Source organism: Ursus arctos, unplaced genomic scaffold (assembly GCF_023065955.2).
Source record: "Ursus arctos isolate Adak ecotype North America unplaced genomic scaffold, UrsArc2.0 scaffold_2, whole genome shotgun sequence".
Taxonomy (NCBI): Eukaryota; Metazoa; Chordata; class Mammalia; order Carnivora; family Ursidae; genus Ursus; species Ursus arctos.
The window spans coordinates 13619958-13642967 of NW_026622874.1; the positions used below are offsets into that span (position 1 = coordinate 13619958).

At 39.7% G+C, this 23010-nt stretch overlaps 1 protein-coding gene across 5 annotated transcripts in view; it reads left to right on the forward strand.

Moving 5' to 3' along the window:
* The first annotated feature begins 9040 nt into the window (after positions 1 to 9040).
* Positions 9041 to 23010, forward strand: part of SUCO (SUN domain containing ossification factor) — a 90720-nt gene continuing 76750 nt past the window's right edge. For 3 of the 5 annotated variants that reach the window (XM_048225173.2, XM_026509346.4, XM_048225175.2), the window contains exon 1: positions 9041 to 9396. In XM_048225173.2, coding sequence (XP_048081130.1) covers positions 9335 to 9396 — 62 coding nt within the window. In that variant the 5' untranslated portion in view covers positions 9041 to 9334. The remainder of the gene's footprint in view (positions 9397 to 23010) is intronic. The other 2 variants (XM_026509347.4, XM_026509348.4) reach the window with 1 other exon arrangement.

Below are 23010 nucleotides of genomic sequence, written 5' to 3' on the forward strand. Positions count from 1 at the left end.
GGTTCTGAAAAAAAGTAAGATAAAAAAATGTAATGTTTCAGTGTGCTTGGCTGTCTCAGTTGGTGGAACATCTGACTCTTGATCTTGGGGCCGTGAGTTCAAGTCCCACATTGGGTGTAGGGACTACTTTAAAAAAATTAAAACATGTAGTATTTAAAATTAACCAAAATTATCTTAAAGAATGTAAAATTTAAATTCTATTTATGGTGATCACAAATCACTTTCTTCTCCACCCCTATTCTTCAAAATAAGCGTTTTTCCCTTTCAAACTCCTTAATTTTTCTTTCCCATTGTATCTTGGGAAATGGGACTGTAACTACTGACAATCCTACTAAAGTCCAATTAAGGTCGAATATTTCTAAACATTCAAAACAAGTCACACTTTCAGATGCCATCTCACACGTTATATACTGAGGATTGTATAGCTCAACCCTAGACTTGGGGTTCTTTGGTCTGTTTTAGTTTTAAATGAAAGAATGCACATAAAAGCTCTACTTCTGTGTAGAAGATGCTCGAGACATTTAAATATCCCATTTCATGAATCCGCCATCACCGTCATGGTCACCCTCACAGTTACACTTGACCGAATGGCTCCTTTGTGCCAAGAATAATGCCAAATGCTGTGGAGCATACAGAGATGAAATAAGATACACTTCCCGTCCCCCCAGGGAAGGACACTAACTGCCGGGCAAATAAGAAGGTAATCATCCAGGCTCGGGAAGTTGACCAAGCGGAGGGCTTGCAGAAGGCTGGACAACGGAAAAAGACTTCATGGGAAAAGTGGCTTCGGAGCTCTCCTACAAAACGTTTCTATACTCCATGTTTTCAACATTTTCTCAGCCTCCGCTAAAAGCATCACTGCTACCCTTCCGTAATTATTTGGTGATGTGAAATGATTCGTGTTTAATGCTTTCCTAGGGAACGGACTTTCCCAGTGAGCTCAATTAAGTTGTTCGAGTGAATTCAGTGTAAGGAACTGAGAGGTGCACGGTGGATGGAAACAGTGAAGGCTCTTGGATACCAGTTTACCTGAATGTCGGTTCACGCAGATCCTTGAACGATTTCCAGTCTGATACACATTAATATCACATGGTCTTCCTGTGGAATACGAAAAGGGAAAATTACTTGATCCATATAATGATTTTCACGATTCTGATCTGCTCCAATCCACAGTGGCTGCTTCCTACTCTGGGTACTCAGCCTCGGTGCTGGGTTCTTCCTTCACTATCACCCTAGGGATCCCCCTCACCTTTTTCTTCTGGGTTGGACTTCATGTTTCCTGTATTCTATTTTGGTTTCATATCTTGTTTCAGTAGAGCAAAATTTCCTGTCCTGAGAAATGGTGGCTAGCAGGTAAACTTCTTGAGATCTTTCCTATCTCCAAACAGCTTTATTCCCCCTGACATTGACTGATGGCCTTCATTGAGCATAGAATTCTTGGTTGGAAATGGCCTTCCTTCAGTATTTTGAAGACATTGCACCACTGCCTTTCAACTTCCTGTCTAAATGTAGAGAAGTCCTAAACTATTCTCATTGCTGATTCTTTGGACATAGTCTGTTGTTCTCACCTATCTTTAAAACTTCTGTGATCTCCTCTTTGCCTCCAATATTCTCAAATCTCACAAAGATGTGCCTCATTGTTATCATTTTTTAAAAAAGATTTTATTTATTTGAGAGAGTGAGCGAGTGAGAGTGAGCACGGGGCGGGGGAGGGGTAGAGGGTGAGGGAAGAAGCAGACTCCCAGCTGATCAGGGAGCCCGAGGTGGGGCTCCATCCCAGGATCCTATGATCATGACCTGAGCCTCAAAGGCAGACGTTTAGCTGGCTGAGTCACCCAGGTGCCTGCTTGATCATTTTAATCCAGCTTGCTGGGCACTTGGACTAGGGCACTTTCAATCTGGAAACTCAACTCAAGGACAATGTCTTAAAGTTGCTTATGTCTTCGCTCTTCTTCTATTATAGCTACCCTGGAATTCCTTCATTATTAGTCCTTTGTCTTTCTGTCCACTTTCTAGACAATTTCTTCAATTTTATCTTCCAGTTTTTCTCTTGAGTTTTTAAATTTCTGTTTTCACATCTTTAATGTATAAAAGATCTTTTGTTGTTGTTGTTGTTGACCTGTTCCTTTTTTATAGTCTCCTGTTCCTGTCTTATGGTAGCAAAGTCTGGTAATCTTAGAATTTCTTTTTTTAAGGCTCTTTCTTACTGCATAGTCTTTCTCTTCTACTCCAAGTTTCTATGTCCCTGCTTGTTTTAGATGTTAGAGCATTTTCTTTTTGGCTGGTGATCATCAGTTGTCTGTTCCTTTTAAGAGGAGGGCACTAAAAAGATTATTGGATACTCGGAGCACATGGCTGGACTTGACTATGACCTTTCCATGGTGTGAATTGGCTGAGAAAACTCAGGTGGCAGTATCATTTAGGTCTTTCCTCTTAGAATAATCACATTCTCCAGAGAAGATTCTTCTAATCTCCTGCCTGGTGGCGGAGAGACTGGCTGCCAGTACCGGAAAAGGGCTGGGGTCTCAGAACCAAGTGTGTGTTCATTCTATCCTCAAATTGCTATTATAAAATTTTTTTAAAACATAGAAAAGTTGAAGGAATAGTACAATAGCCACCTGTATCCCCTCCACCTAGATTTGACAATGGCTAACACCTGGCCGCATTTCTTCTTGCTCTCCCCCTCTCTCTGAACCTTTAAAGGTAAGACGCCATTCTCATGACATTTCACTCTTAAATATTTCAGCATAAATTTCCTCAAAATAAGCATTTTCTATATAACCTCAATGGCATTATTATATCTAATAAAAAATAATAATTTATCATTTAATGATCAGTCCTTATTCAAATTTCCCCAACCACATATTCTTATTTTTTCAGGTATTCCTGCCTTAAATTATGCTAGGTGTTCCCCAATCCAGGGTATCAATTCCCAATCAATCCTCCCCTGATAATAAATCCAGTCTTTTGCTAGAGGTAGGAGAGGAGTAGTCATCTAGACATGTAGAGTTGATGTGGTTTGGGGATATTGGTGAGGTGAGGTCTGGAGCCGATGACCAAGAAGGAATTCTTGAGACATCTTTGGTGCAAAAAGGTGGTTTATTAAAGCACGGGGACAGGGCCCGTTGGCAGAAAGAGGTTGTGAGGGGTGGCTGGGTTGTGAGGGGTGGCTGATTATATACTATGGGGTTGGGGGAGGTAAGGAAAAGGGAGGTTTCAAAGGGATTTTCATATATTAAAGAAGACTCACAGGATACCAGAGGCCTTGCCATTGTCATGTTAAGGTTGTTTTTCCTTCTAGCAAGGTATTAACATGAAGATAGTTGGGAACTTCTTGGAGGAACATTACACTCTGCCCGCTTCAAGTATTTGTCAAGGGGCGGCAGGTTACAAAGATATTCAATTGTATTTACATTTCCTTCTGGAAGTTAGGTTATTGATAGAAATGCTTTGTTTTGTAGATTGCTAAGACATTTGTAAACTGAGGGAGACTCAGGTCCTGCAGGATTGTGACCTCCAAAAGTTAAGTATTTGTTTTTCCTTTCCTTCCCTTAGCTTTAGGGTAGCCAGGAGTGCCTGAGGAATGTCACATATATCCCATTGGGGGGGAGGGGGGGTTGTGGGGTGTCAGATTCTGCTTTGTCCTCAGCTTGCCTTCTGTTCCCTCATCAGAGTGGAGGGAAACCCTTCCCCACTATCACCACCACCAAACACATGTAACTTTAACCTTACCTCCAGGAGTACTTGGTGTCATTTCCTGAATGAGCTGTTTGGGGATTCTGTATCACAAACCTGGGTTGGTTTTTTTTTTGGCCATTTCTTATTGCTAAATTAGGATTTAGTTTTCTCATGTCTGCTGTGTTGAGGATGATTATATTATTTATTTTTCAAACCAGAACACATTTGAAAGTAAAATTCTCTCTCTCTCCCACTGGCTCTCTCTCTCTCAAATAAATAAATGCATCTTTTTAAAAAAAGAAAGTTGAAAAAAAAATAAAAAAAGAAAGTTGAAGTTGATACTATTATTAATTATGCCAGGACTGTTAACAGGGGCTAACCAGGATTAGCCTTGGAAGACAGCAAATGGTTACTTTCGGAAGTCATTTCCTAACTATCTGCTTTCCAACTTCAAAGCTTTGTTCTTCTGGTCCCTCATCTGCTCGCCCCATTCTTGTGGCTTTATCTGCAAACAAACAAACAAACAAACCCTTTCCTGTTGTTTTATGGGGTTTTGTAGGCAGAAGTAATGGCGCATGTCGCTTGCATGATCTCTACCCAAGTTAATTATCCTGAACTCACTTTGATCACTTTGTACTCGCACCACATTTTGTTATTTTAATGCTCTTCAATGTCTTGACTGCTCTTTAAAATCATCATATGACCTAAAGTGAGGTGTTTTTTATGAGTTTAATAAATATCTACTTATTTTATTTGCTTAGAGCTCACCATCACTGTTTATTTCAAACACAGAATACCAAGTGTCAAGCAGACCAAATTTGAAGGCATATAATTGTTGAGGTAGTTTTTAATTAGATTCTAGGATTTATTGTTCTCGCTACCTGAAATATCTCCTCACATCTCTGTGAAAATCCTAGTCATCTGTTAAGGTAAACCTCAAATCTGCCTTCTCCTTGAAGTCTTCCCTGATAATTTCCTCAGAAGAGAAAAAATTTTCTTTTCCTCTAAAATCATGTGACACCTGATGAGGTTGTGGGATATAGGTGAGGTTCAGTGGGTGGAGTCTGGAGCTGAGGACCAAGGAAGAATTCTTGAGGCGTCTTTGGTGCAAAATGGTGGTTTATTAAAGCACGGGGACAGGACCCGTGGGCAGAAAGAGCTGCTGCACTGGGGTTGTGAGGAATGGCCCATTATATACCCTCAAGTTGGGATAGCGTACGTCTCTAAGGAATTTTGGAAGCAAGGTTTCCGGGACCTTGAGGGGGCTAGCTACTGTTGGGAAAAGGTCATTTATTACTGTCTACTAAAACCTTAGTCATGGGACCCTTCAGATGTATATCGGTGGGCCATATGCTTGGGGGATGATTGCCAACACATATCTGGGGGGAGGGGGCGGTTAGAGATAAAGGAAGTTTCCAAAGGAATTTTTATACGTTAAAGTAGACTTACAGGATCTCGGTGGAGGGGAGGGGGTCAGGCTAGGACTGCCTTTTGCCCTTAGCAAAGTATTAACATGGAGGCAGCTGAGTTCCTAGAGGAATGTCACTCTGCCTGTTTCCAAGGCTTGTCAATGGGCTGTAGGTAGTAAGGAAATTTAACTGTGTCTACATACATTCCCTTCTGGAAGCTAGGTTATTGATAGCTTTGTTCTTGTAAACTACTAAGACATTTGTAAACTGAGGGAGACTTAAGTCTTGCAAGATTGTGGTATCTATAGGTTGACTGTCGGGCAGCCAGGAGTGCCTGAGGAATGTCACATACATCCCATGGGGGGGGGGGTTGCAGGGTGTCAGCTTCTGCTTTGTCCTCATCTTGCCTTCGTTCCCTCATCAACACCCACAATTTATATTATACACACAAGCATGCATGTACACACACATACATATCATTGAAACAAGAGTACCTGAAAAATACTTCTCCTTACTGAGAAACACTCATATTTTTTAAATTATTATCTTTTACTTTTTTTAAAAAAAGATTTTATTTATTTATTTATTTATTTATTTATTTATTTATTATCAGAAAGAGAGCGCGCGCAAGAGCATGAGCAGGGGGAACAGCAGGCAGAGGGAGAAGCAGGTTCCCCGCTGAACAAGGAGCCCAATATGGCTCGATGCCCTGGGATCAGGACCTGAGCTGACGGCAGACGCTTAACTGACTGAGCCACCCAGGCGTCCCAGAGTAACCGATCTTTATCAGGGCAGAGACTTGAGCTGTCCAGAGTTTCTGGACAACATTGAAGAATGAAGAACTCATGTTCATCTGGCAGTTTAATTCTTGGTGACCCAGAATAATGTTGGCATCTGCAGTGCACATGTGTTATTGTGTGTGTGATCAGTGATTAATAGGTTTCACTGAATTGGAGATTCTGTTATAGCAGAGTTTCCTCAAGCTTTGTACTTTTGACTTTTCAAGCCAAGTAATTTTTTGTTTTGTGCATTGTAGGATGTAGCATTCCTGGTTTCTACCCACTCGATGTGGCACTTCCTCAGTGTCTCCAAATATTGCCATTTTTTCCCCAAGGGGAAAAATTGCCCCAGGTTGAGAACCACTGTGGTATAGTTAAGAGGTTGTAGATGGTAGTTACTTAGCTCATGTCTTAACGATTTTCTATATTCTTTCTTGCCATTCTTTGGCCTATGTTATATATTAAATATGGTCACATTTATCTATACTAAATTTATTTTGTAATTCAAACTAATTTTCTTGTTATATTTACCTACTGAGTTATAACAAACTTTCCCCCCTTATATTTAATAAGCATGTAGAAAAACATCCAGTTTTTCAAAGGTCAATTCCATGGAACTTCTCTTATTCTATCTGAAGTCTTAAAACGAGGAAGAACTAACACAAATAGAAAGTCAGGTGAAGAAGCTAATTTATGGGGAAGATGAGTTCTATTTTATTCAGGGAAAATTTGAAGTGATGGTAGAATATTTCAATGTTGTGTCTAGCAACTGCCTGAAGAGAGGTTGGGCTATAGACATGGGAGTTAACAGTATAGTTATTAACTGAAATTATGAAGTACCCAATTGAAAAATGAAAAAGCTCAGAGGACTGAAGACTAAACCTTAACATGAAACTATGGAAATGAAGCTAGCAGAAAGAAAAAGGATATTTATTGATTGAAATAGTGAAAGCTAATGATTGAATAGGTGAATGGCAACCCTGCCACAGGGATATTAATAAAGCGCAATGGTAGGAAAAAGGAAGAAAGAAGCAAGAAACAAAAGAAGAAAGAAAGAAAAAAAGAAAGAGAACAGGCGAGGAGAGAGAAAGAAAAAGAGAAAGAAAAATTCTACCAGTTGTATATTTCAGAAGATCATTACAGGGATTTGCAGAAAAGTAGTGGGTGGGCTTGTGGTTTGGAGTGAGAAAGATAGGGAATAGAAAAGGTGCCTGATAATTTGCCAGCCTTGGGATAAGCATGTATTCTAATCAGACTTCTTGGCTGTAATCTACTGAGGATCACGGCGGGAGGACCTGTTCCCTATCCTGAATGAAAGGAAAAGGGTGCTCAACATGGTCAAGAATGTCACATAATCCCCATCTTTCTATTGTCCCTACCTTCTTTTTAACTGTCATTTCAATCATTTTCTACTGCTCTTGAGTGAGACAAATGCTTGCCTACTGCACAGATAGAGATGAAAGGATTTTATTGTTACATACTAAGAGTGGTATCAGCAGATCATTGGAACTGTTACCTAATTATTCCCGGAAAAATTAGTTCCCACATCATCATTTATAGAATTTTAATAATATATCCAGTTGACTTATATCAAGACTCTTAGAATGGGTCAAATCATTCAGGTCCCTGGGAATACAATTACCAATAAACTCAACTTAAAAGGTTCATAAGGAAATTTCATCTCATTCAAGCATTTTACCAAGGTGTTTTATTTTTCCCCCTATGGCCTCATGGGCCATACATGACCCATGCTCTAATAATATTTGGTTCAAACATTTTTTCCCCCACTAAACATTGTGCCATGTTCCACAGCACAGACAATTGGAGCCTCTATGCCCCCATTTATCTGGCTGCTTTCTCGGGAAGAGAGCTTTGAATCTCCCGACAGTCAAGACAAAAAAAGGAAACCACTGAGTTATACTTTTATATTTGTTATCTGGTAAAAGAAGCATCCCTCCGTAGAGACACAGGGTCTGAAACGAATATACCGCCAGAGACAGAAGAAGGAACACGTTAGGCCAGAGGCCGAACCTCTTCTCTGAGCAGAAGCTAACGCCTCTTCCTCTACTCTCTGCCATCTAAGAGAGCTCCAAGAGGAGCTTGGGAAGAAAAGAGGTCAAGCATTTTGGAATTTCAGGCAGAAATCGCTTCCGAGAGATCTTCAGGGACCCCCGTGGCATAAAAATCTAGAGTGCACACTGCTCGTTACTAAAGATTGAGAACCAGACACTTTTGCTCCGCACAGTAGCAATAGGCGTGTGTACGTGACCGCCTTCCTCGCTTTCGGCGAACTCCCGGACTTGAGGCTCCCTCAGCGGCAGCCCAAGTTTTCCTTTCCGGCCCCTTCGCGGTGCACCCTAAGCACGAATCCAACAGAATGCAGACCAAACCCGGCGACCCCAATACAGGAATCAGCGGCGCTGATTCTCCCCGAGGCGGAGAAGCAGCAAGAGACTTTCTGCTCCAACCAATCAGGTGAGAGGAAATCTTGGCACACCCCTTTTCGCTTACCAATCAGCACCTAACTCGATGGGTCGGGCCCATCGACACCCGGAAAACACCTTTTAAATTTTATTAGTTACAGCTTTTTTCCCCACCGTCATTCTAGACCATCCATCCCACGAACTGTGCTCAAAAGAGGAGAACTGAATATAGCAATTCCAGAGCTGGTCATTCTGGCGGTGAGAAGAGAAACTATAGACCTCTCCATCAAAACTGATTCTGGGAGGGGAGGGGAAAGGGAAAGGAGCGTTCCGGAGGACAAACTACAACTCCCAAGGGGCCTTGCGCGGACTCGGCACGCCCTGGGCGAGGGGGCGGGCCAATGCAAAGAAGACCGCTGAGGGTCATGGGGCTCCTCTCCGACTTCCTGAACGGGAGCCACTGACCCGGCGGACTTTGAGGTGGGCGGGGCGGCGGCAACACCGGCTCTCGCGTTTTGTGTCCTCCCCCTCCCGCTCCTCCGCCTGAGACGTCGGAGGGGGCGTGGCCCGCGCGAAGGCTGGTGGGGGCGCGAGCGCCGCGGGACGTGGGTGACGCGTCTTCTTCCAGCTCAGCGGTGTGTGAGGTGGCGCGGCCCCGCCGGCGATTGGCTGTTGGGAGACGAGTACGCCGCGGCCGTTGGTCGTCGGCAGCACGGAGGGAGAGCCGGGGCGGGCGGGGGGGATATGGGGCGGCAGTGGCGGCGGCGGCGGCTGGAGGAGGCGGGCGCGGACGAGCGGGCGGCTGCGGCAGCAGCGGCAGTCCCCGGAGTCCTCCTGTGAAGCGCCCCTGTCGGCGCCGCCGTGGGCCCCTCGGAGAGGGCGGCCCGTAAGCCAGCCGCGGAGGAGCTGCTCCCCCAGCGCCGCAGCCCTTAGGACTCTCGGTCCCATCCTCTCGCTCCTGCTCCGGCTCCTCCATCTTGGCCTCGGCAGTGGCGGCTGCCGGGAGGATGTGCCGCCTTCTGGCAGGGGAAAGAAGGAGGAGAAGATGAAGAAGTACCGCCGGGCCTTGGCCCTGGTCTCCTGCCTGTCTCTGTGCTCTCTGGTCTGGTGAGTCGCCGCGACAATACGGGAGTTTCTCGAGAGGGGAGAAGGGAGCAGCCCAGGTCACACCCCCAGCTCATCTTGGCTTTTAGGGTGCGGGTCTCCCAGGCCTTTACGGAGCGACACACCGATTACCTCGCGGCTCTCCAGCTGACTGGCCTGGCTACGTTCTGTACGATTTCCATGGTGTGTTTTGGCATTTACCGAGACTAGGTGGGAGGGAAAGGTGCCAGAGTAGAAGGGACCACCTGAGTGTCTTTGTACTCAGTTACTCTGCCCTTGGAGACGGTGGGGTGCTCGGGTAGTTCTCAGATAAATGCTAGGTAAGTTGCTCGGGTTTACTGCCAGCCACTCGCTTTCATAATGCGATAAGGGTAGAGAGTGGCGGATGTGATATGTTCCCGAGGTGCGATTTTAAAAGCATGATTGTCACGAGGGTGAGAGTAATGTACAAGCAGTAGTTCTGGTCATGTCTTACTGTCTTTGGCCTCGAGTACACTTAGGGCTGCTGTTCTTGGAAACTTTGGGGGGCGTTATGAAGCACTTTTTCAAGGGGTAGATGATGAAAAGCCGTTGGTTTAGTAGAGTGTCTTAAGAGTAGTGTGTACAGTAGGTTCTGGTGGTGTGCCTTGGATAATGTCCCTTAGTAATGGGAGCATAAGTCCTGTATTTTGAAGGCGGGAAGAGTGCTTTGTTCCTAAAAGTTTATGGAGTTTCTGTTGAACCTTGGCACATTTGGGTGTCTTTGAGGCGCAAAGAGACCTTGTCAGTAAAAGGATTGCTATCATTATGCTGGGAAAAGCCATTTTTTCCCTCCTGTGGAATTTCTTTAAAGATGTGTGACGTTAGATGACTGAAAAGCTGCTGCTTCAGTCAAAACGATTTGCTATTTATTATATTAAAGTCTAGATAAACTAAGTCTCTTGTTTATTTCCGGAAAACACCAACAGTGTGTTCATTTTTTCTGTTTAATAGATTCCAAAGATACTGAAATTGTAGAGTTGTTGCTTACATAAAATAATAAATGAGAGGAAAAGGAAAACACTTTCCAGGCTGAGGAATTCTGGTGGAAAGATTGATAGAAGTTAGAGAACAAGGCTTTTGGCCTTTTGACTTTAATTCCAAACCCTTTTAATAGGACCGCTGGCATCCCCCCTTTCTACTTTTTAGTATCACGTTGGGTACCATGCATGCAGGAGATGAGTCCAATCACCCCATTTTAAATTTAAATTTGTAGGTGAGATAGAGATACCAAAACCTTGTGTTCATAACCACCTTTTCCTGGGGTCTGCTTGGTAATTTACAGGAAATATATCATTTCTTTCTTCTTTCTCCTTGATCTCGCCCAACTTTAGATTATGTTATTTTTCACCAGCACTTTCTGAAATGGCTCATAGGGCAAAGAGGTTACACTTTTCATTTCAAGTTTAAAATGTACCAGTATCTCTGATTTTTTTTTATTGAAATATATTTGACATTGTGTACATGTCATTGTGGTCCTGTGTATTAAGATGTACAACATGTTGACTTGATACATTTATGTATTGTAATATGAATGCTATTGTAGTGATAGTTGCCACTTTTATCATGTCACATAATTATCATTTCTTTTTTGTGGTTGGAATAATTGAAACCTAGTCTCATAGTAAGTTTAATGATTGTCATACAATATCATTATATATATGCCCTATACTCCATAGCAGATCTCCAGGACTTAGTTATCTATTAGTTGAAAATTTGTACCCTTAAACATGAGTTTTTAAAAAATTTTAAGTAGATGGTGAAGATAAGGTCACACATTACAGCGTGTTTCCTAAAATCGTTTGTGAATTTAAATTAACCATGCTTCTATTTGTGTAACTTCTGGCTGTTTTTTGCTTAGGCTAACTTCAATATGGTTTCTCCGCTTTATTCATTAGTAATAGTGAGAAGATCACGACCTGTTAGGAAAAAAAAATCAGTCAGCCTGGTATTGAAAGTAGTAGTCATAAAGTTCTGTAAAGTTTGTTGACTCTCACAGTGAAGAATGGATGTTGAGGGTTTAAGTAAGGAGTGAAAAGTTGAGAAACTTTAGCTTAAGAAACAATTGGATTTTAGTACATTTTGAATTGGTTTGGACTGCCAAATTTAGGGACATTTTAATTATTCTTTATTGAAGCCATTAAAGGGCGTTGAAAAGAGGATATTTGGGCTTGAGATTTTCTTGGAAGGGTGATGATGAGATTTGAGAAGAGGAGGGGTACTTGATAGTGATTGGCAGAGGGTATGTCTTTGAGACACTCTTCCTTGGGAAGTCGAAATATTGAAATTACTGCACTGATTCAACTGTGCGGGTCTAATCCTTGTTACAGTCTGGTCTATATGTCATTTCCCAGTATCTCCATTCCCCTTTACCAATAATGGGTATGTTAAACCATTGTAGGGTTAGATGTTTACAGAAGAGTAGTTAAACTCCTTTTAGTAGCCATTTTTGTCCTCTTTGACATTTATAAATTGTCCCCAAATTTTGTGATCCATTTTTTTAAGCTGTATCATTTTGTAATTTATGAGTGCTGTGTGTTCATAGTACAGTTCTCTAGTTTCTAAGATTCTCCTCCCTCCTACCAATATTACTGAAGTTTTTTATCACCTTTTTTATACACTCACACTTTAATAGATCTCCAATATGTCTCCCATCTCCTCCTGTCTTTTCAGCCTAGAGTCCTAACCTTGGATTGCTTTCACACAAAACCCATCCTTCCATCTTATTAGTCATTTTAGTTGCTATTTTTTACTTTTGCATGTATTATGTGATTCTTTATCAAGTAGTACAGAGTATTTTAGGCATAAACGTACTGTAGCTGCAACACAGAGCAATAATGATTAGTATTGTCATCTGTGTCTGTGTCTAGCTTGTGGTGTATACTTTACACATTTTAGTACATTCAATCTTCACAACCCAATGAGGTAAGTATTATTGTTAACCTTATTTTGCGTTTTATAGTTAAGGAAATAGGTAAATTAAACAATTTGGCAAGGTTAAGCAGCTATTAAGTTTAGGAGCTTGAATTGGAATCTAGGCAGCCTGATTTGTGGCAGAGGATCCTGACTGTTGTCAAAGATCCAGCCTGTATTCTAGATATGGCTCCATCATTTACTAGATACATGTCCTCGGACATGGTATGTAATTTCTTTGAACCTTAATTCTTGTATCCTAAAAGTAGGAAAACTAAATTCATTCACACTTCACGGGGTTGTTAGGAGAATGAAATGAGATACATATGACAGGTCTTTATAAAATAGTAAGGGTATATTATCTATATATTTCATCATAAAATATAAATAGGGTATATAATCTATATATTTCATTATAAAATTATTCAACAAAGATTTTTCTCATGCTTATTATGTACCATATGTTGTTATAGGCCTTGAAAACCTAAAAATAGGGTGACCAGCTTACCCTGGTTTTGTCAGTGGAAGTCCTATGTCCCAGGAATTATTTCTATTATTTCTTACTGCTGCTGTTAACAAGTTGCCAAAAATTTAGTGGCAGCTTACATTTATTATCTTACAGTTCTGGGGTCAGAAGTCCAAAATAAGTCTTAACTGGGCTAAAGTCTTTAACTGGGCTTGCTCCTTCTCGAGTCTTTGAGGTAAAGAATTTGTTTCTTGACCTTTTCAGCTTCTAGGGCTACCTTCCTCACATCATTCTAACCTCTAGCTTCAGTCTTCACATCTACTAAATGACTGATCCTCCTACCTCTTTTTTAGAAGCATTTTTGTGATTACATTGGGCCCACCAAGACAATCCAGGATTATATCCCCATCTCAATCCCTAATTTAATCACATCTGCAGACTGTTTTAACATGTAACATATTCAGGGATTAGGACTGGGACATCTCTGGGAGGCTAATATACTGCCCTCAGTCCTGGCAAACTGGCAAAGAGGAAAAAGATTTGGTCTGTGCTTTAAGCAGTGGATATTCAAAATTTTTTGTGTGTGTCCCCCCGCAGTCAATAAAACCATGTGCATGCATCTTTTAATACGTGCTTAATTGTTTATAAGTTATGTGCATGTGCCAATATGATATTAGTATAATAGTATACTAACAAGTTACATAAATTAGATGTTTAAAAAAGATGAGAAAAATGAACGGTCTAATACTTTCTATTAATGGTACTTTTTTTCTCTCAAATAATTTCTGATGAGAGCTTTGTGATTGACTGACTAGATTATTTTAAATCATGATGTGATTGATGAATAGCTTGTACTAGTTAAGAATCTTAGCTCTGCAATTTTCTTGTTGACTTGTGCTGGTGTAGTTATTATCTTTGCAGTCTTTGCAGGAATTTTTTCAAATCTACTTCTCCATGTTGTGAGAGTCAGTTTAGTTAAAACGAATATAATCTCTAAATCTACTTAATTGGGCACACATAAATGCCAGTGCCTCACAATGTGCTGGAAGTAAACCCTGGTTTGTGGAACTTCCACATTTTCCCATAGGTTTCAGACTACGTAGTCCCTGGGGTTATTGATGTGTGACCAGCTGACCTTGAGAACAAGTATAAATTCTTATAGTAAACTTAGTAAAGCTTAATTAATTAAAAAAAAGACTATTTTATAGAGCCATTTTATGTTAACAGCAAAATTGAAATTGGGTGAAGTTACAGAGATTTCCTATACACTCTGTCCCCACCCTGTATAGCCCCTTTGTTAACAACATCCCTTATCAGAGTGGTTTATTTCTTTAAGACTAAAAAAAAAAAATCTATTCTTCTTGCACCCAGTAGGATCATCTTGGAGAAGCTCATATTTAGAGCTAGTGAGAAAAACCTGATATTTAAACAATTCTCATACATTTGACAAATATCATAATTACAAAGAATAATTACAACGATCTTTAGGAACACCAAGGGTAGAATTTGTATTCTAGATAGGGTTCTATCACTAGCTGTATGTCCTTGGACGAGTTATTTCTATGAATCTCAGTACTTGTCTGTATAAATGGTTTGCAGGATGGATAGTTCAAAATGGAAGAATTTTGTTTCAGGTAGAGGCAAGATTCCTAGAGTATATGTGGGGAGAGATGGGAAGGGAGGCTAGAGCCAAGTTTTGAAGGGACTGGTAATTATGCAGATGAACTCTGATTTTTAGCCTGGCTGAGCGTATGAGCCAGGGCAATAGTTTAAGTGAGAGCATGAGGTCAGATTGATCTTTTAATTCGATCTCTTTGAGGATAGAGTGGATTGGAAGGGACAGACTTTGGAGGCTGGAAGCTCTAAAGTGGCAGTCACACTGGAGAGACTTAATAGATATCTAAATCAAGATGGTCTGTTTTGTTTTCTTTTTTGTCCTTAGTAGTATTTTTTCTGAGTATATTACCTAGTTTTCATTGACTTCAAAGGTAATATTTCTTGGTTTGTGATTTTATTTCTATACCCCTTATGTTGTTTTTTCTTTGATAATTTTGCTAGTTTCTTGCTCATTTGTCAATGTGCATTTAGTGAGCAGAAATAGAAGAAAAATATATAAGCATGTTTTATCATTTTTAAGATAATGATTGGAAATATCCTTGAAAATCCTAACTTTGCCTTTCTTCTGGAGAAATTATTTTCTTTGTTGTGTTCCTGTAACTTTTTTTTAAGACCATAAATCTCTTTTCTGAATAAAATAATCAATATTCAAAATAAAATAATAAAGTAATCCCTCTTCTTTAAATATTTTGATGACTTTTTAAAAATATTCTTTCTTGTCCTGGGCGTGCAGTTTTTAGCATGGTGACTCTGGGTAATGGTACTGTATTGTATATCTTCAAGTTGCTAAGAGTAGATCTAAAAAATTATCACAAGAAAAAAAATTACAGCTTTGTGGTGTGGGATGTACTTTGTGGTGAACATACCACAATATATACAAATATTGAATTACTATTTTGTACACTTGAAACAAACATACTATTCTATGCCAGTTGTATCTCAGTTTTTTTTAAAAAGTCTTTTTTGTGGAACTTGATGTGAAAAACTTTGGGAAGAAAAGTTTATCTTTGCCCTGGGATATACATTCCAAAGAAAGTATGTGGTACATAAAAGAGGTGTTGCGTTATTAAAAACAGTGTTAGATCTTTTCAGACAAGTTAGATGAAGCCAGATTGCCTAAATAGGAAAAGGTCTGTGAACGAAGGTGTGACGGAGGTACATCTTTGTGTAAAACTCCAGCACTTGTGTGCAATAAAAAAAATGGCAAATTACTTATTTATAATATCCTTTGAATTATTTTTAAAAGAGTTGGATGTGTTTTATAATGACCTCTTTAGATTATTAAACATTTGAGGATATATCAGAATGGAGGCAGGTAGTTGGGTTGGCTGGTAATGAAAAAAAAAAAGAAGATACTAACACCTAACATACCTTTGGACATCGGTTATTTTATTTTTCCATTGTTCATGGACTCCTAAATTGTTCTTTCCACTTTTTTCAACTGTCTGAATAGAGAAATAGGTCAATATGTATAGCTTACATTCTAGTGCTTGTAATGAAAGGAAGAGAAAAATTTATAAAAAATTTAAGTGCTTTGCTATTCTTTCAAGCCATCTTCAAATAGAAACAGGTGTATGAAATCCTTTTGTTTAGAAGTTTATACGTAAATGGAACTCTTTATTTGAAACATAATATGTACATGTTGCAGATTGTACTTTAGTGCCAATTATATGTTGTTTTGGTTTTAACACCATATTTTAAATAGTTTCAAAAAATAAAATTGTACATGTTGCAAGGGTATGAGAAATTGTTTTCGAGTATTTGCAGTGTAAGAATGTTAATCCCTTGGGATAAACTTCATAAATGGTAGATTTTTTGAAAATCTTTTTGATTTTATTTTAGGACTTTATTTTCGTAATGAATCACTAGTTAAAATTGTTTCATATTTTATGTAGAAGTAACACCTAGCTTTGTTAGAAAATGTATTGTGGCTTATAGGTGCTAAGCTAATTTTGCATTTCTTATTATAAGAGTATTTGTAATCTAACAAGAGAAAATATGTAAAGTGCTTAAAACAATGCCTTGCTCACAGTAAGAATTGTTATAAAAATTCTTTTTATGCCCTCTGGGTGCTTTGGTATAATTTGGAGGGCAGAGGTGTCAGGGCTCAGAAATAGAAATCCAAAAATTCATTCAAAATATTATTTAGTTACCAACAATGTATTTGTTGTGGTGGGGAATACTGAAGAAGCAGAAGACCAGCTCTGCCCTCGGGAGTACACAAGCTGGTTGTCAAAATACACATACATACTAGTGTAGTGGAAAGGGCATAAAACTAACTCAGAGCTTGGTTGTAACCCTTTTTTTGCATTATTAATAGTGAGCCTTTTTTGGGTGCTTATTTCTATTCTGAGTGTTTCATGTCCACCAACTTACTTTATCCTCTTTCCAACTCTTTTGAGATAGCCAGGTCATTTTAAAGATGAAAAAAGAGAGGCACAAAAAAGTTAACCAACTTGCCCAAGTTCTCACAGCTAATAAGCAATGAGCCACAGCTTAAGTAGGCTGTGTTTTGGTCTTACTTTTTATTTGAATTCAATTTATTTAACATATAGTGTATTATTAATTTCAGGGGTAGAATTTCATGATTCATCAGTTGCATAAAACACCTAGTGCTCATTACATCAAGTGCCTGCCTTAATGACCATCATCCATTTACCCCATCCCCCCACCCACTGCCCTCCAGCAGCCCTCAGTTTGTTTCCTATAATTAAGAGTCTCTTACGGTTTGCCTCCCTCTGTGTTTTTATCTTATTTTATTTTTCCTTCCCTTTACCTATGTTCATCTGTTTTTTTCTTAAATTTCACATGAGTGAAATTATATGGTATTTATCTTTCTCTGAGTGACTTACTTCGCTTAGCATCATACCCTCTAGTTCCATCCATTTTGTTGCAAATGGCAAGATTTCATTCTTTTTTTTGTTTGTTTGTTTAAAGATTTTGTTTATTTATTTGACAGAGAGAGATACAGCCAGAGAGAAAGGGAACACAAGCAGGGGGAGTGGGAGAGGAAGAAGCAGGCTCCCAGCGGAGCAGGGAACACGATGTGGGGCTCGATCCCAGGACCCCCAGGATCACACCCTGGGCCAAAGTCAGACAACGACTGAGCTACACAGGCGCCCCAGATTTCATTCTTTTTGATGGCTGAGTAATATTCCAGTGTGTGTGTGTGTGTGTGTGTGTGTGTGTGTGTGTGTACATACATGTGTATATACACATCTTTTTCCATTCATCTGTCAATGGACATCTGGTGAACCTGTGTTTTTATCACTACTCTATGCGGCCAGTAGTCTGGTAGATGGCCTTAGGCAAGTTTCTTTACATTTTCTTCGTGTGTCAGTTTTCTTATCTGAAAATGGGCAGACTGGATTGCCTCAACTAGGACTGAACATTAGAATTATTCATGAAGCTTTAAAAAAATACATATGCCTAGGATTCTTATGTTGGGAATTCTATCTCAGGCTTGGGATATTTTGTTCATTCCAGTCATTACTACCAAATCAGATGAATTCTGAGATTTCTTTTTGTGCTTTTAACATTCTAAGATATCGGATTTGAACATTTGTGAACCATACAAAAAGCTGAATTGTTTAGCAGGTGCTTAAAGAAGGGAAAAATTAGGCCTGGAGTTGTCAGGAAAGACCTGACTTGGTTTTCAGAGAAAATGATGTGTGGCTTATAAACTTTGCTTCTTTGGAATGTAGATGTTTCATGAACTGAAATAAGATGTACTGATGTTGCTAATATGAATAATGGTCTTTTCCTAGCGTGGGGTGTACGTGTGTGTGTGTCTCTAGTGGGTAGATAATACTTACTTGTCAAGGAGAAAGAGAATAAAAGAGATAATGTACTTGATATAGGTGGAAGTGATAGCAAGCAGACAAGCTTGCATAGAAACTAAAAGCTATATTTTGGGAATTGTAATGGGTTTTAAAAGCTAACCCAAGGAATTAGACAGTAAAGATCCAGCAAGAGAAGTGGTGTTCTAAGAATGTTATTTTGACATCATTGTGCTAGAAATATTTCAGAAGAGAGAGGCTTGGAGGGATGAACACTTAAAAAATTTGACGTTTCTCATAACAAGTACTTGGTAGCAAAAATGAAGAGGGTGCATTGAGCAGAGTTTTGAGGAAGTAAATGATCTGGTTTGGAGATAGATTGGCCATTGACAGTGCAATATAGTAGAAGTAGCATTGGTCTAGGATTCAGAAGAGAACTTGGTTTTAGTTTGCCTCTAACAAGCTCTTGTTCTTCAGAGCTCCCTTTCTGTCGTCTATGTCCATGTCGAGAGATATTTACTGAGGCTTCTATGTGGTACGTTCTACGTAGGATTCTGATGGATAAAACAAAGTTAGCTGCTTTCTTGGAGTATACTGGTTGAGAGAATAAATGCTAGGATCTAAAGTTACAGATCTGTGCAATAAAGTTCAAAGAGAGAAGAAAAGTTAATTGTTTTTTAACTGGGGCAACTAGAAGAATTGGTAATGTTCAAAAAGAAGTGGAAGAGTTGCAGAGGATTCGAATAGGAGGAGCTGTTGAGATGAGTGGAATGATCCAAGTGGAATGATCCAAGTGGAGACATTATATAGGCACTTAAAAATGCAGACTTCGGGGCACCTGAGTGGCTCAGTGGTTGAGTCTGCCTTGGGCTCAGGTCATGATCCCAGGGTCCTGGGATCCAGTCCTGCATCAGGCTCCCTGCTCAGTGGGAAGTCTGCTCCACCTGCTTGTGTGCACTGTCTCTCTTGCTCTCTCTCCGTCAAATAAATAAAATCTTTTAAAAAATGTAAAAAAATGCAGACTTCAGTGCATTTAAGAATTGGGCTGAAGTTGTCCTCATAGAGGGAATCATTTCTGAAACGAAGTTTGACTGAACATGAAGCTTCTGCAGATACCTTAGAATAAAGAAAGGTGCCAAGCAAAGTAAAGCTCTGAAGGGAAGGAGAGTGGTTTGAAATAAAGGTGGGAAGAGGTTTAAGGAGGTCATTTGAGTGGCAGCAATATAAAATGTCTCAGATAAGGTTGAAAGGCTTGAAAACTGAGAAAAGGGCCTTATATTCAAAAGAGGGAAGTAATTGGTAAAAAGTTGAAGAGCTGGTAGGCATGAGTTCTTACACATTTGTTTGGCAGCCAGAGAGATAGAAGAGGCTAGAGTAGTCTCACCCTTAAATGCTTCAACCCATTGTACACAGTGCCATGATTTATCTTACTAATGCACAGTTTTGATTATGTCAGTCTCTTGCTAAAACATCTTTCAAAGGCTCCTGTCTTCCTGAAGAGTAAAAATTTAAACCCTTGCATTAAAGGCCTGAAGTCTGGCCCAAACCTACTTCTGTAGCTTGATTTTTCACTGTTCTTAGATAGGCTTTCTGTTATAGCATGACTAACCTGTTAGCCTGATAGTAATTTATTTGGTGACTATCTTTGTAGTTTTGAGTTGAAAATTAAGGTAGTGAGGAGGTATTGTGACTTCGGTCTTATAGGCTAAATTCGCCCGATGCAGTTTCTTAAAATATATCATTATCAAGTAAGTTTAGTATATGATTATTTTCAGCAGCTTTGAGAACAATTGTATTGGCTGAATTTCTAATGGTATGTTAAAATGTAAAAACAGAACATACCATATTGTTAAATAAGTGCTACCCCATGCTGGATCCTGGAAATTATAGGCAAATTTAGTGAAATAATCCTCTAATAGATTTTGATATACGGAATAGTTAAGCTAAGAGAAAACAAGACCAGTCCTACATCAGAGTGAATATTAAAGATCAGAACTTTTGAAATTCAAAGATTTGATTAGAGGCTAACACTAGAATACAGAGTTTTCTTCACCTAAGCTCTGCAGTTCCGTGTGATTTGATTGGAGACTGCTCTGGCAGCCAAATAGAACAAAAACTGGGAGGAGAAACGAGCACAGTGTGACCTCTAGTGATCAGCAGGTAGACTTCTCAGAGAGAAGCAACCTTAAAGGAGCCCCCAAGCTGATAATACATCAAGAAGAGTATCTGTCTTTTAGTACATTGTGATGGAAAGAAAGTAGAGTGCTTATTAAGTAAACAGCTGGAGGCCCAATGATCTTTTGGTCATTCGTGGATTTTGATCAAAGTGGCTTCTACAATACCCATTTCCTACAAATCTCCCTGTATGTACTTCATAGAATTTCTTTTAATTTTTTCAAATTTCTGGATGATTACATTCAAAAAACCGTAATTTTCACTATTACCTGAAAGTTCCCGCCTTTATGGTTCATAGATAGCTTTCATGGATTGCCTTTTTTTGTTTGTGAGGGGGGATGTGGGCAGGACATTACTTAACCACACTGCTGTAATTGAATGGCTGACACCATGTTTCCATGCTACGGATTAGATTTGTACTTGTGTTTAAGAAGCAATTCTTTATTTCCCAGTTCTGTTCTTTCTTTTACCATAAATTCTATGATTACTTGGCTCTCTCCCTTTTCTAAGTTTTTTTTTTTAATTATTTATTTGGGGGAGGGGTCAGAGGGAGAAGCAGACTCCCCACTGAGCAAGGAGCCTGATGGGGGATTCGATCTCAGGACTCCAGGATCATGACTTGATCCGAAGGCAGTCATTTAACCAACTGAGCCACCCAGGCACCCTCCTTTTTCTAAGTTCTTATCCAAGCTGTTCCAATCCGTAGTCAAAGGAAGAGCTCAGGAGATCACCGTGCTGAGAACAGGGCAATAAGTTCTCTACTCTAGAGGTGCTCAGTGTTGGGTGAGGAACAAAGTTAATTTCAGTTCAGGGTTGTAGTAAGTGCTCAGATATGCCAAAGGGTTGTGGCCAAACCCCAGATTGTGGAAATCAGGAATGTGTCCTAGTCCCTAATTTGTTCCTGGCCCATAAAAAAGAATAAGAATTTAGTCAGGTTTTGGATGGTGAGGAGTGGGAGCAGGGGAAGAACAGTCTCGGAAGAGGGAGAAGCATGAGCCAGAGACTTGGAAGCATGAGACAGCATGGTATGTGTTCAGGGAACAACTGCAAGTAGCTCTGTATTAGTGAAGCATGAAGTGGGAGGCAGGGAGTGGAAGAAATTATGAAGCTGAAGACTTAGGCAATAGAAGAATTTTAGATATTTTAAAATATGCAAGGAAGCTTGAATTTTGTAATGGAGAGTTGGTAAAAGGTCCTAAGCAGGAGCACAGTATTCTGAGAATTTGTGTTAGGTTCTTGGCAGTGTGAAGGGTTAATTTGCAGAGGTGGTAAGATAGAAATTAGGGAACTCTATTAGGAGGTTGCCGTTCAGTAAGAGATAAGGACTTGAGTTTAGGCAGTCATAACAGGATGGAGAAATGGATTATAGAAATTTGAGGTAAACTGGAGATAGTGGAGGGAGGATGAAGGAAAAGGAGTAGTATAGATGTTTTGCAGGTTTCTAACTTGAGGACTGGGTGGATAGTATCACAGATCAAGGGTATAGGAAGAGGAGATTTGGAAAAGGAAGATTTTTGTGTTCAGGTTTGAATTTAGTTGTTTTGGAGACATCTTGGAACATGAAGGGAGATTCAACTTTTAAATGAGGTGTACAGGGAAGACTGAGAACAGAACCCTGGAAGCATCGGAATTTAATCTGCTGAAGCAGCATATCAAAGGAAACTCAGAGAGATGGGGAAGTGGAATTGTGTAGTTTGACAGACCTAAGGAGAAGAGGATCTCAAGTGGAAGCAGTAGCCAAAGGTACCACACACAGCAGAGAAATCAAAAAAGGTAAATCCTGCTACTACCATACTGATTTCAGTAGTTTAATGAGGACAGAAATTAGAATTCAGCAGGCTGAGGGCTAAGTAGAAGGTGAAGAAATTGAGACTACAAGTCTATACTAATCTGGAATTTGATAAGTAAAAGAAGGTAGAAAGGACAATAGCCGATAACAGCAATTAACATTTGAGTGCATAATTTAGGTCTGACTAAGCACAGTACACGCATCATTTTATTTTCCTCATAATAATTCCATTTTGTTTATTTGAGAGAGAGCAAGCAAGCAAGCGAGTGCGCACAACAGGGGAAGGGCAGAGGGAGAGAGAGAGAATCTCAAGCAGGCTTCATGTTCAGTGTGAAGCTAAACACCAGGCTCTATCCGAGATAATGACCTGAGCCGAAATCAAGAGTCAGAAGCTTAACTGACCAAGCCACCGCATGCTTTGTAGTAACTCCATTTTAGAGTATCAGTATTTAGGCACACAGATTTTGTAATTTATCCAAGAACATACAACTAATAAATGGAGGACCTGGGAATAACACTTGGGGATCTTGAGTCCGTGCCCTAGCCACTATGCTACAAAACTTATTTCTCTTGTTTCCGCTATCTAAATCTGAGGTAAATGTTACTCCTCTTTTGTGATAGTTCTTGTATTTTTGTTATGCTATAATTAGCTTTGACTAATACCATCAATTCTTGAGCGAACAGATTGGTGTTATTTTCTTACTTTTCATTTATCTGTTGACCAGAGAATATTAAATACGAAGTACAGCAATACAGAAAGATCATAGGCTTTGGAGAAAGATAATCTAGGCTTGCAGTCACAAATTGAATGACTTTGGGCAAGTTAATTTCTGAGCTTTAGCTTCTTTATTTGTAAAAAT